Source organism: Apus apus, chromosome 19, assembly GCF_020740795.1.
Source record: "Apus apus isolate bApuApu2 chromosome 19, bApuApu2.pri.cur, whole genome shotgun sequence".
NCBI lineage: Eukaryota > Metazoa > Chordata > Aves > Apodiformes > Apodidae > Apus > Apus apus.
Genome location: NC_067300.1, coordinates 7,012,679 through 7,025,267, shown reverse-complemented (window position 1 = coordinate 7,025,267; position 12,589 = coordinate 7,012,679). Strand labels below are relative to the sequence as shown.

General features: G+C 45.6%; 1 protein-coding gene and 1 non-coding gene across 11 annotated transcripts in view; both read right to left on the bottom strand.

Annotated features, from left to right (window-relative positions):
* The window catches only part of PRRC2B (proline rich coiled-coil 2B), a 46,675-nt gene that overhangs the window by 4,889 nt on the left and 29,197 nt on the right, over nt 1–12,589 (bottom strand). For 4 of the 10 annotated variants that reach the window (XM_051636381.1, XM_051636379.1, XM_051636386.1 and 1 more), the window contains exons 18-31: nt 12,076–12,221; nt 11,122–11,263; nt 10,458–10,540; nt 9,541–9,732; nt 9,207–9,401; nt 8,684–8,770; nt 7,634–7,738; nt 6,880–7,072; nt 5,573–5,670; nt 4,825–4,952; nt 3,488–3,728; nt 1,836–2,012; nt 1,073–1,164; nt 378–498 (exon numbers count right to left, since the gene is read on the bottom strand). In XM_051636381.1, coding sequence (XP_051492341.1) covers nt 378–498; nt 1,073–1,164; nt 1,836–2,012; nt 3,488–3,728; nt 4,825–4,952; nt 5,573–5,670; nt 6,880–7,072; nt 7,634–7,738; nt 8,684–8,770; nt 9,207–9,401; nt 9,541–9,732; nt 10,458–10,540; nt 11,122–11,263; nt 12,076–12,221 — 2,000 coding nt within the window. Of the gene's footprint in view, nt 1–377; nt 499–1,072; nt 1,552–1,835; nt 2,013–3,487; nt 3,729–4,824; nt 4,953–5,572; nt 5,671–6,879; nt 7,073–7,633; nt 7,739–8,683; nt 8,771–9,206; nt 9,402–9,540; nt 9,733–10,457; nt 10,541–11,121; nt 11,264–12,075; nt 12,222–12,589 lie in introns of those variants that run through there. The other 6 variants (XM_051636384.1, XM_051636383.1, XM_051636385.1 and 3 more) reach the window with 6 other exon arrangements.
* Nucleotides 6,576–6,663, bottom strand: LOC127392744 (small nucleolar RNA SNORD62). Its single transcript, XR_007891331.1, has one exon. It is a non-coding gene; the product is annotated as a small nucleolar RNA SNORD62 (small nucleolar RNA).

Below are 12,589 nucleotides of genomic sequence, written 5' to 3'. Positions count from 1 at the left end.
CCAAACTGTGACCATCACTCATGCAAGACATCAAATTTGCTTCAAAAATCAGGGGTTTATTCTGTCATACTTTGCTGTCCTAAAAGACCCGACACACAATGATCTCAAAGAGTCTCACGTGTCTGGAAATGCAAATAGTTTATAAAAACTCAACGAGAAACACCACAGACACCGTAAAACAAGTAACCCTCTAATAACTCCTCACTTTCCAATCTCCCAGCATTACTCTTGGACTCTCACTCTCCCCTGCAGGGAAAATTAAAGCTCCCACATAAGAGCTGCAGCACACAGGCCTTTCTGCCACTCCTAAGTCCAAGGAACAAGCATGACAGAAGAGAAGACCCTGTTGGGTCAAACAAAGTCCCGAGGTACACTACCTGTGGAACGTAGTGTCCTGGCACAGAGCCCATGCTAACTGCTGGTCCAGACGGCTTCCCGCTTGGGCTGGCAGAGCTAGGCCTGGAAATCGAAGAGTCGACAATATTCATGGAGTAAATTCTACAATGGAATGAGAACCTTATTCACGTGTGAAAGAAACAAAGCAGAAAGCAGCAGTAGACAGGGCACAAGTTGGTGCTGTGCAGACCAGCGAGCTCCCCAGCCCAAAAGACAACACGTGGGGTGGTCAGGAGAAAGAAACACAAAGTCATTGCATGATCTAAAAAGGCTCAATGACCTGAAGGCTTGGTACATCTAGACATTAGCACCTTGAGAGGACCAGGCTGGAAACTAAGATGTTTATTCAGCGAGTCCCAAATTTTCCACCTTAACAAGGAACACACAACAGCACACACCTATTCCAATCTGTCTTTCAGATGTAGTAAACAAGTAACTTTGAGCTTCCCACAAGCACGGAGGGCCAAGTCAGGTACACATTGGCCCACACCCCAAAATGAAAGCCATGATCATGCATTCTGATGAGAGTATTCAGACCATACAGTAATCACATCCTACACGTGAAATCCCAAGTGAATCCTGTACAGGGATGATGCATGCACCGTATCACTGCACACGGGGAACTCTACTTCTTCTCCCTTCTGACTAGAGAGGCTAAGTTCTGTAAACATTTTACCTGTACGTATGTGGTGATGGTACAGACCCTCCAGAGGACATATTCTGTTTACCATCGGAGAAATGAAACCCTTTCATTTCCATTTGGGAGGACTACAGAGGAAAATGAGTGAGAGAGTATCATCTTTGCATTCACAAATCACTCAGTACTTCATATATAAACACTTAAGCCAAATCTTTGCCCTTCTACCCATTGTGCCCATTAAAAGAAACATTTTTCAGGTGAAGAAAGTGAGGCTTGTGAAACAATCTGCTTGTATTAAACCAACAAGCCAGCAGCACAAGCAAATACAGAACCTGGAAGTTAACTGCTGTGCTCTCTCTCCCCTATAACAGACAAACTTAAGATACGAATCCATCAAACCAGACATGACATTAATATACCTACTCAAATGGACAAGCTTCACAAGAGTGTGAAATATCTGGGCAGTATTCCAACTGTGTCTGGAGCTCACCACCCCTCAAGCACTCTGGGGAAACCTGTGTAAACATGTAATAAAACTGGAGACTCCAAACTGGATCAAGGCAGGATGTGGCTCCCTGGAAACAGAATGATGACCAGCAGCAAAACCTGGAAAACTGCTGGCTTGAACTTCGGAGATGAGGGGAAAAGGGCTCCTTCAATTTAATACCAATCCTTGGCTTTGATATTTAAGGATCCCAAACAAGCCAGTCTCCCCTTTAACAAGCAAGATCAAGGAATGAAACTTCAATGCAGGAGGGGTTAATAATGCTAAAATGAGCAGGCAGGAGTTAATCCTCACCTCCCTGCTGGTAGCAAGAACAGAAGGCTGGGATCCAGGAGGGAGGATTCTTCGGGGAGCTCCTACAGGCAGGTTTTGCCCCTGAGGAAGCTGGATGGACTGTGGCAGAATCAGGGGCTGCTGGCCAGAGCCGTAGCGGGGCAGAGGAAGCTGGGAGCCAGGCACAGGCATCGTTAGCTGTGTGACAAGGACATGTAGTTAACTTAATGGCAGTAACAGCCTCGTGTTTGACACGCTGCCTCCTAATAACCTGCACACAAAGCACTGCTAGAAGGAAGCTCCCCAGCAGTGCTGTCTGGAACAGAGTAAATGCAAATCTATGTAACAGAGGGACCTTCACACTGAAATAGGTCTTCTGGTAGTGTTGCCAACACCCTGTCAGCTGGGCTTTTAACACGGCATTGATTTAACATAACTGAACTCATGGCACGGGGCTTTCCTCCTGCCTGGAACCATCAACCACTTTTTCAGTCTCCCTCATGGCTGCTGCATGGGTGCATTTGCTCTTGCTATGCTGGCAGTGCCAGACAGCTCAGTGTCACCCACTCCATTTGCAGCTTTGAAGCCCAAACCAGAAAGTCTGCTACATTTTCATACCAAAGCATTTTGAGGACTAGGCCTCCAGAGAAAGCGACGGTGACCTCAGCTGTATGATCTGCAGCCAGCTTCAAGCTGGTGATGGTAATAATTAAGTGATTTGTAAAAAATGCAGCTCAGGCTCTCAAGAGTCTCCTGTTCCCTCTGATTCATCTGGCAGTTCTCACTTGCTGGATTTGGGAGGTTCTTTGACAACTCTTTGTCCTAAATAAATCAATACATAAATCTAAGGCTGGCAAAAGAGACCAAGTTACTGGCTTATGATGGATAAAGCATTTCTTCAAGTATTTAGCTTGCCAGTATTATCTATATATATTTCCCTCAGCTAAGTTACTTTCAAGAATAACTTTTTATGTCAGTCGCAACATAAACATCCATCCTTAAACAAAAAATAAACCTTAACATGTTGCATAAAATAAATGTAAGATGAGTTTAATAAAAGTATCAAACTTCTCCAGAGAATCAGAACACATGTCCACAAATACAGCTATGCTCACAGCAGGATTCAATGTCTTTTATCTGAACCATACTTTACAAAAACTTTTCACACAATCAAATTCTTGTTAAGATGCTGCCAAACAGATCAGCAGAAGTTGTAAATTAGACCAGGATAACAGAGGAATTGAGAAGATTGATGAACTTGTAAATAAAAGGTCCTAGTTACCCTGGCAGCCGAGTTCAATCTGGAGATGACTGGGATTTGGGTCTCAGAAGAGGTACTTTTAGGACAACTATTGCATCATGGCCTCCTATGCATGAAGTACTGCAAGGTTTGAGCTGCACGAAACATCTATATGGACTTCCAAGTTACAAAGTGACATCTCAGCAGGGACAGACAAGTAATTAGCAAGAATCTCATTAAATAAGGTGCTGCATGTTTGAAACAATGGTTCACAGAACAGAGTCTCTTGGGGAAATCTTTTGCCTCTTTACAAAGAGCTCAGTTCACACAAACACATGACTCAACACAAACACTAGTTTCAACCCAGCCTCAGAAACAAGTGGCTGTGGAAGAGCCTGTACAAGGGAGTGACTTGCAAGCCCTGCTCCCTAACCTGCGTAAGCTGAGAGTCCATCATCTGGGAGGCTCCCATACCAGCCGCCTGGTTTATCTGGCTTTCATAAACCAGTGTCTGGCTTCCATTCATGGGCTGATAGGGGGACCCAGACTGGGTTTTCACCACCTCCAAGGGCTGCATGCCTGGGAAGGCAGAATACGGAGGCTTCAGAGCAGTGCCTCCTGTCAGGACCATGGTGCTGGGTTGAGACAGACTGGGGTGCATATACACCTGAGACCTGGAGAAGAAAAATACGCTCAAGTCATTACACAATAAACCTCTGGAGACTGTATACACTCCCCCAAAACCCCCCTGCCAAGCCACCCCTGGCTTGCAATCAACAATCAGGTCCCAGACTCCACTAAACTGACAGCTTAGAAATAAGCTGTGATGCCACTTTCCGTTTCAGTTACAAGGTTTTTTTACTTCCACTTTTAAGCCTTTACAACCGTGTCCTTGTGTTTCAGGAATACTCAACAGAATGACACTGTGTCCAATCCAAAGTTTATGCATCAGTACCCTGCGTGAGCTCTGGATTAGCAATAAGGGAGGATTCAGATTACCAGAAGTTTGCAGCAGATTTGCAAAGCAGAAAAGAGTAAGAAATTACAGATTCAAACAGCTCTAGCAAAGAAGGCATTTCATTTTTTTTAAACCCCAGTGTCTAGGCTTTTGAGGCCTTGAAGGACTATTCTGGTCATTATGATCTCATGCAGGAAAGGGAGTTACAGAGCATGATTCCCACAGCCAGCCCAACTCTGAATTGGATGTCTTACTCCTTCAGTTTTAGTGAACAGCTCCTGTAGACATGCACTGTTGCTGCAACACCTGTTAGATTTCCTTTTTTTTCCTCCAACAAAGTGCAGACATTTATTCTGTTCTGAACTGTTAGCTAACTTGTATCTTATAAAAGAGTTATTTAATTTCACTATGCAGGTACTCAGCTCTGATCAAACTGGGTTTTTTTGTCTTCTCAGTGATATGCCAACTAAAGTAAGCTGTAAATTCAAGGTTTCTCACTTAGAAATCTGCTTGCAGAAAGAGGAGGTTTGTGGGCTGGCATCTTTCTCAAGATTTGTCTCCCCCTTTGAGAGGGTAGGCAGTACAACTGAGTTAACTTCCCAAAGATGGTCTTTGTCATTGTCCTCCAAAGAAGCATACTACAGACAGCCTTAGGTGCCCTGGTATCTTTGCTCTCCTCCCTGGCAGGATGGGAAAGGAAGCAGCAGTCAACAAGGGGGGGAAGAGGAGTGTGGAGCATCTGATCAATGCACGGAGCCATCAGAAACATAAGAGATCAAGCCACAGGGAAATCAAGAACTCAAAGCAGTTACCTGAAGGGCTGAATGGAGCTGTACATCTCTTGAGACTGGGAAACAGGCAAACCACCCCTCAGCCCAAGTTGAGCTTGGGCCTGTAAGGATGTGTGGAGGGAAATGGGAATCTGTTGAGCCGCAGCAGCCTGCAGAAGAAATTGAGATGACTGAGACATACAAGAGCAGCAGGAAACTCTCCCAGGCTGCCAAAAATCCAGCAGTTTCCTCTGAGAGTCAATCTATCATGAATACTGCCTACCCTGCACCTTTACCCAGTGCCTGTGTCGTTCCACAGAACAGCAGCAGCACACTGGCTGGGGAAGACGCTGGATGGGCACCCAAGAGGGAAGAGTGATGCCTGGGAGAGGCATTTGATGGACACAAGGACCAAAGTGCTCCACAGACACTGACAATCACAGCTCTCCTTTGCCTGCACTCTTACCCTGAAGGGACCCTCCTCAAGCCTATCAATACCCTGTTTACTACGGATGGTGAAATTGCTCATGAGTACTGACCAGCTGTGGAATTTACTAAAGGACACTTTATGTCACACAGATGCCTCAGCATCTGCTTCAGTCAAACCCAGTTCGAAGGCACAGGTACAAAAGGGGGAAATCCCCTCCATTTCACCAACACCCACAGGGAAGCAGCATTCAAGGAACCTAAAGGGCGTCACACCTAAGCTCCTTGGGGTAATCTTGTTTCTTAAATAGCCCCTTGGAAACTCCTTGAGAAACCACTATAGGTAGCTGTTTTTCTCCCTTACCTGTTGGTAGCTTTGCTGCTGAGGTATCGTCTGAGGGACCAGGCGGGGCTGACTCGCAAACACGTGGCCGTCCAGGTACAGGGGTGGGATATGGTTACCTAAACAGCAGAAATACAGGCTGTGAATTCAAGGTAGAGGGGAGATACAAGCACAGCACACTGTACAGAACTGCAGGTCAAGACTATTTCCCACCTCACAGAAAATCAACACACAGTACTCATTTAGAAGAGCCTGTAGAACTCATAAGCCCACACACCAAAGCCAGCAGCCCACTTACAGCAGCAGGCTTACTGAAAATTCATTACACCTTTCTGTAAGAGGTTTCCCACCTCCACAAAAAAAGTCAAGAGACACTAACAGTTTGGGAATTGGTGAACTCCACTCCAAACCATTCCTAAATGCCAGAAACCTGCTCTGCAACCATCTCATCTTTGCAGATAGGAGGGACAGAAAGAGCAAACATGGTGTTGGTGACCTTCACACAAGAGATCTAAAAGCCACAATCACCCCAAGGGTGGCACCAATTACAAAGCACTATGGCACTTCTGTGCAGATCTGAACTGCAGGATTTACAAGCAAATTTAGGCTGAGTGGGGAAGGAAACAACCTGACTTGTTGGAACAATCTGTTTTCCAAATAGAAGCTAGTAACAGTGTACCTACAGTGGCCCACTCACTATCACTTCTGCCCAGCATATTCCATCCTACTCTTGACCTGAGGCATGAGAAGGATAGTGCAGGCATGAAAGGTCCCAAAGGAGTGACCAGGAGTCAGAGAACTTAAGTATATTTCCTTTTTCCAGATGCTCACCCTAATTATACACACTATTTGGCATGACTGAGTCTAATTCAAGGGCAGCAACACCTTCCCACTGCCCAGAGCTCTGCAAGCTGTAAGGCAAGTTGTTTTTACATACAAAGAGCATAAGGTGTTTAGAACCTGGGACCTTCAGTAGCAAAATGAGCAGAAGAGTGGGTTGATACTGATACTGGAACTGTTGAAGTCTCTCAGCCACAGGTTTCTTCACTTCCCTTCTATTCTACTGAGCGCACAGTGAAGGGTAAGCAGGATCTATTGAGACATCACAGAGACTTGGTGCTACACAGGGTAAGTCCTTCCTTCTGCTAAATTTGTATCAGTCACACTCAAGTGGAGAGAGAGTCCCTCTTTCTGTCTTGCCTGAATTGCTGTTAATGATCTGTTAACTACAGGCCAGCCAGTTACTTGCTCTTATCTGTTAAAATCAGAGGAGGATTCCTAGATACCAACCAGACAATGCAAACACTGCTGCTGCAGTTTGCAGGTACCTGGAATTGATGCAGAAGGTGCTACGGACGCAACAGGCATAGGAGGCATAGAAACTCCACCAAAAGAGCTGTAGCTGACACCATTGGAAGCTCCAACACTGGAAGGAGGCTGGATGCCTGAGCCTGCACCTCCTGGAGAGTTCTGTTCTGGCAAACTAGGAGAGTTTTCCCAAGCTTTACGAGCAGACTCCATCTATGGAAACGAAGGACAATAACTACAGACAGTTCAACTGGGGAGGACAATACTTGCTCATCTATGACCTATTAGTTCAAATTCAATCTAGTCTAGTCACAGTGGAAGGCTGGAAGGTCTCAGGTCAAGAGGTTTTACATCCATTTCCAATGGACAAGCACTCAACCCCCTTGACGTTTGCTGAGCTTTCTGAGTTTGGGGTCATGGTTTTTGTTTTGGGTTATTTTGGGGGGGTTTTTTTGTATGTTTGGGTCTGCGTTTGTGTCATTTTTTTTCCTCCTCTTCAAACCACCAGACACCTAGGATCCCTGACCAGCCACCATACCCAGCTACTGAAATAGCAGGAAAGCTCTGTTGCTCTTGCTCTACACTGGCATGGCTTTTAGCATCCAGGACTGATGAAACACACACCCTTCCACCCATGCTGAACAGCACATATGGACAACTTTTACCCAAGCTAATTAAAAACTTAGCAGTACCTAACAAGACACACCCTCACTACTCTAACCACAGACACACAGTGTCCACACCTAGGACACACACACATGCCAGCTTGCTTACCTTAAGAGTAAGGTCTGCAGTGGGGAAGGACATTGGGTTCAGGCCAATGCAGCGCTGGAGGTGATGATCTCTCCGCAAGATGGGAATGGACTGCGTTAACCCTGCCTGAGGGGAGATTCCAAACAGTCAAAATACTTCATCAACTCTTACAAGAATGTCATGAGCTGACAAGAGCCTCAGCTGGCAGCTCTAGAAACTACACCTCAAAGGATTCAATCCCCAATGGTACTGCAGGAGTTAAGTATCACATTCAACTGTGATCCATTCTGCTGCTGGAATAAAGGAAGCTTGGGTGATGTGTTATGACACGCTCCGTGGCAAGTTACACCAGCTTCCACTTCAGTATCAATTTGACCCAGTAACTTCAGTTTGTAGGATAGTTCCCCCTCCTGCCTCATCTTTGGAATCTACCTCAGACAAAACCTGTTTCTGAAAAAGCATTTCTGAAAAAAAAAACAAAAGCACCCTTAAAGACAAACCTACAAAATAATTCTGCCTAAAAATTTGAAGACATTTCAAAAGAAGCTCTGGGAGTTTCTCACGTTGCTGGTCCCAGCTGAGCTACAAGCTGGGGTTTCAGTGTGCTCACTCATAATCACATAGAATAAATACCCAGATGGCTGGAACAAGCTAGGAAACCTCCCAAAAGGGCCTGACTCAAAAGTTACAGCTTTCTGCCTTGCTGTGGCAGATGAGACCTGCCAAGGAAGCTGGCCATCCAAGCCTAAAAAAGCCACTCTCTGCATCATGTCCATTACCAGCACTCTTGGGTCTCAGGGGAAGAGACTGGTGATCTCAGAGATCTGCAACACCTCTTACCTTACATGGGTCACAGTGATAATGGAGTTGCTCACTTCTGAGCTAGTGATGCTCATTCTACCCCGGCCCCTTGAGGGCAGATTTCAACTACAGATTTGAGCCACATGTGTTGCCTAAGCACGATGTGCGAAGTCAACTGCAAAGAAGTGTTTGCTTTCTTTGGAAGCATCTGAGGTGTAACTAAGGAGTAAATCCAATGAATCAATGCCAAGAGAAAAAAGAAATACTTACATTACTGGCCAAGGCATCCTGTAATTTGGTGACAGGGTTAGCTGCAGTGCCAGAGACAGAACCAGGTGGCAAGCTGAAGTCAGAGTCCTGAAAAAGCAAAACAGCGAAAACTCAAATCCAGGTCCAAGGGCCACCCAACTGCTTCTCATGGTTAATGACTTTAGCCTGAATCATGACACTAGAAACTAAAGATTGTCCTCCAGTAAGCCTTGCTGGAGAAGAACAGAAATACACTTCTCAGCACTCAGCAGCAGGCAAACCCCAGAGGCACACAAAGGCTTAGATGGCCATAATTTTGTCCCTCACCTCTGTTACCACCCCAGCTGGTCCTTGGGACAACATTTCCAAGAGGATATTACTTGTTTGCCAAGACGTTTTGAGTACCTGGTTTGTGTCAGTAATGAAATCTAAAGGCAAATCTACAGCTGGAAGCTTCCTCGAAATAATCCTTCTGCCTCAAATCACCTTTCATATCTCAACAAGCTCAAATCACCAAGAAGATAAAATTAAATTCAATCCTCACTTTAGGATTTACTCCAAATTCAATGGGTGGCACAGGAAGTACAGAATCCACGTGAATTTCCACCCCATTAACAGGGGGAATATTCCCTTCCAGCCGTTCCGTTCCCTCCGAACCCTTTCTGTTTTTCAAGGAGCGTTCGTTGCCGATTGGTCCAGGCTTGTGTTCCTTGTTCTGTCCTGAGCCTTGATCTGAATCCTTAACAGGAAAGCAGAGAGGCTGAGACACAAAGACTGAATAACCCAATCTCAAGCCTTAAAAATGCTATCAAGAACAACACAACCACTTGACAAGGTCTCTCACTACGTGCTCTGGCTTGGCTGCAAATCCAGATTACCTTTTTATCAGATTGCTTCTGCACTTGCTCCTTCTGGCAGTCAGGCTTTGGGTCCACCAGGCCAGCCCCATTCATCTCCTCTGGTTTGAGGGTGCCATATGGAGAACTGCGCTGAGAGGAGGTAGCGGAGGATTCCCGAGACTCCGCGCTCAAGTCAATGCCACTATCCCCCTGGCTGCCTTTAAATCCCTGCTATGCAAAGCACGAAATGTGTTAAAGCCCCGGACTCTGACCCAGCTCCACAAAGGAGGAGAAAAAAAAAAATATCAAAAATATATATGAAAAAAAAAATATCAAAAAAATTCCCAGAAAACAGCGAGATCATGTCTCCTTTTCAAACCACATTCTTGGTTAACTGCAAAGGAGTTGGGCCTGATCTGCAGCACCCCTTGGCTGCTGCTTCAGCTCTACACAACCCTGAGACAGGTTAACTGATGCACCAACCAGACCACGGCTTTGGAAAAGGAAAAAGTGGCCCACAGAGCAACTAGGCTGAGATTGCCAAACTCATTTCACTTGTGACCCAAACCAGATTTGAACTCTGGTCTCCAGAGGTGAAGCCCTCCCTGCATTAAGGCTACAGCTACACACGGCACACAGGCATGAGGCACAGACATGACCTATGGGATTCCACACCATCTACTCTGTGTTCAGTTAGGAGCATAACCCTGGAATAGCTCTCTCAGACAGTTACTCCAGATTTATCCCCACATGTAACACCAAGCAGTGCTTGGCCCTCCTCTAGGACAAGGTTTGAGCAGCATCAAGCTCAAATAAGAAATGCAAAGAAAGAGTTTTCAATGGCACGAGCAGAGCTGAGAGTCACTAAGCACAGATGGAGGCAATGAGAAGCATAAGCCACCTACGTTAATATTTTATACACATAATTTCTTATGGGCACAGTGGGTGCCACTTACCTCAGTGGCACTAGATTCAGTACCATTAAAGGTATTTACAGGCTTGCTCCAGGAATCACTGCCAGGAGACTGAACGGAGAGAGCTGGAAGAGAACAGAGGGGAGGGTTCAGCTGCCTGAAACAACTGAGCACACCTTGTACACCATACAAGATAACAGTAACTTTCCATTTCTAGACATGAGACAGGATATTTTCACTACCTCAGAAACGTAGTGCTGCCCATTCATTTGAGACATGACAGCACAGAGAGCAAAGGCAGAGAAAATGGAAGAGATTTCTTAAGGTACATGAAAACAACAAAGAGCAGAGACAGAAACAAGGGAGGCACTAGCTGTTCAAGGCTAGAGCATGATAAAACAGAGGAAGGCAAAGTAAGCAAACACTGAAGCAGATCCAGCCCAACAGGCTAGAAAATGCTAGGCAGGCTCTTGGTGTTACAAGATCCAAGAAATAGGAGACTGACATGGTCAACAACAGGAGGCTGGTTAAACAGTACAGCTCTGAACAGATGCTACTCCAGATGTCTGCTAGCTCCCCTCCCACTTCCAGCACCAGACAAGAGAAGGTTGTCTCCTCTTAAGCACAGACACCCTGTCCTTCCTGCGCACACCACTGGATTCCTCAGCAATGTGAAACACTCCAGAACAGGCAGACCCAAACTCACCTGGGCTGTTGCTCTCCCAGATCTCTGTGCCCAGGCTGTTTCCAGACACCGTTACATCACTCTGCTCCAAGCACAAGCTGTTCTGCTTCTTAGCAAACCGAGGAGGAATGCGGGACTGCAGGACACGGGCCTTAGCTGGTGCCTGGGAGAGGAAAGGACAGGCCGTAAGACCTGCCACTGCACTGGGCTAACACAGCCTGCTCCTGGCAAGTCCAAACCCTGGGTTTCTAAATGCTGCAGCATGAAAAGCCCCCAGCTCATGTAACAGAACTATACAAAAACATTCTGACTCTCCCCACCCACCTTTTTTTAAATGGGCCCAGTGGCTAACAGGAGGTTACCCCAGTCTAACAAGGCAGTGAAAAAAGCTACCTTCAACAGCATTTTTTTTTTTAATTTGGGAAAGTGAGGGGACAGGATATAAATCAAAGCAAAATTAACACTACAAAAGACTTGCTCTGCTTAAGTCCTCTCCTTTACTCCGACTAAAGCAAGATTAATAATTTCAAAAGAGAGAGATGGCTCTTTCACAGAGCCAAGATCCGATAAGAGACAGAAGCACATCTGTGCAACTGCAAGACCTTTCCCACTGCACATTCATACATTGTCTTCAGCTTAATTTTAAAGATGTCAAGCAACCAGGCTTTTATAACTTTGCTTGTTAGACTCTCTGAACCTACCAGAAGACCTTGTCAGTAAGGATTTCCCAACAATGCTTTTCATTTGCATTTAGTCCAGGAGTTTTCATTAAGTCTCCTATCATGTCAAAATATTCCCCAATCCCCTCAGAATTTGTAGTCTTTCAGCATATTTAGACAAATGTCCCCCTCCTAGATATTACTCAGGACCTACTTTAGCCAACTCTACACTTTTCTGCTCATCCAAACACTTTTTGGGGTCCCATCCCCGTGACTGCAGTCCAAACAATGCATGTTTCTGCCTCCCACTCCTCACCTGAGCAGCCTGTTCCTTCTTCCTTCGCTCCTCTTCCAGCAAACGACGCTGCTTTTTAGTAAGAACCTCAATGAAGCCTTCACCTGTCATGGATCCAACTTCATTCTCTTCCACTGTATTTGACACCCGATTGTCGATGATGGAACCTGAACAAAGCACAGACAGGGAAGAAATTGTTCATGCCTGTAAGCAGATAAAACTTTTGAAGTGCACTAATGTAAAGAGTGCCTTCCAAGTGGAATCTATGCTACAGGAAAACAAGCTCAGCCAGCAGCACTGCAGCTAATCTTTGAAAACTAAGCCAAAACTAAGTCTATTGGTATCTACCAATCATTTCATCCTGCAGGGCTTTGCTCTCTGCCTCAAGATAAGCATGTTCCAGTTGGGAGAGCTTGGAACTGTGAGCCATGAAGTAACTCGGGTAACTTTAGGTGCAGTACCAGTTGAAACAAGCCACACCTTTCAAAATATTAGCAAGGCCAAAGCAGGCACAGGTACTTTAAAAACACAGCCA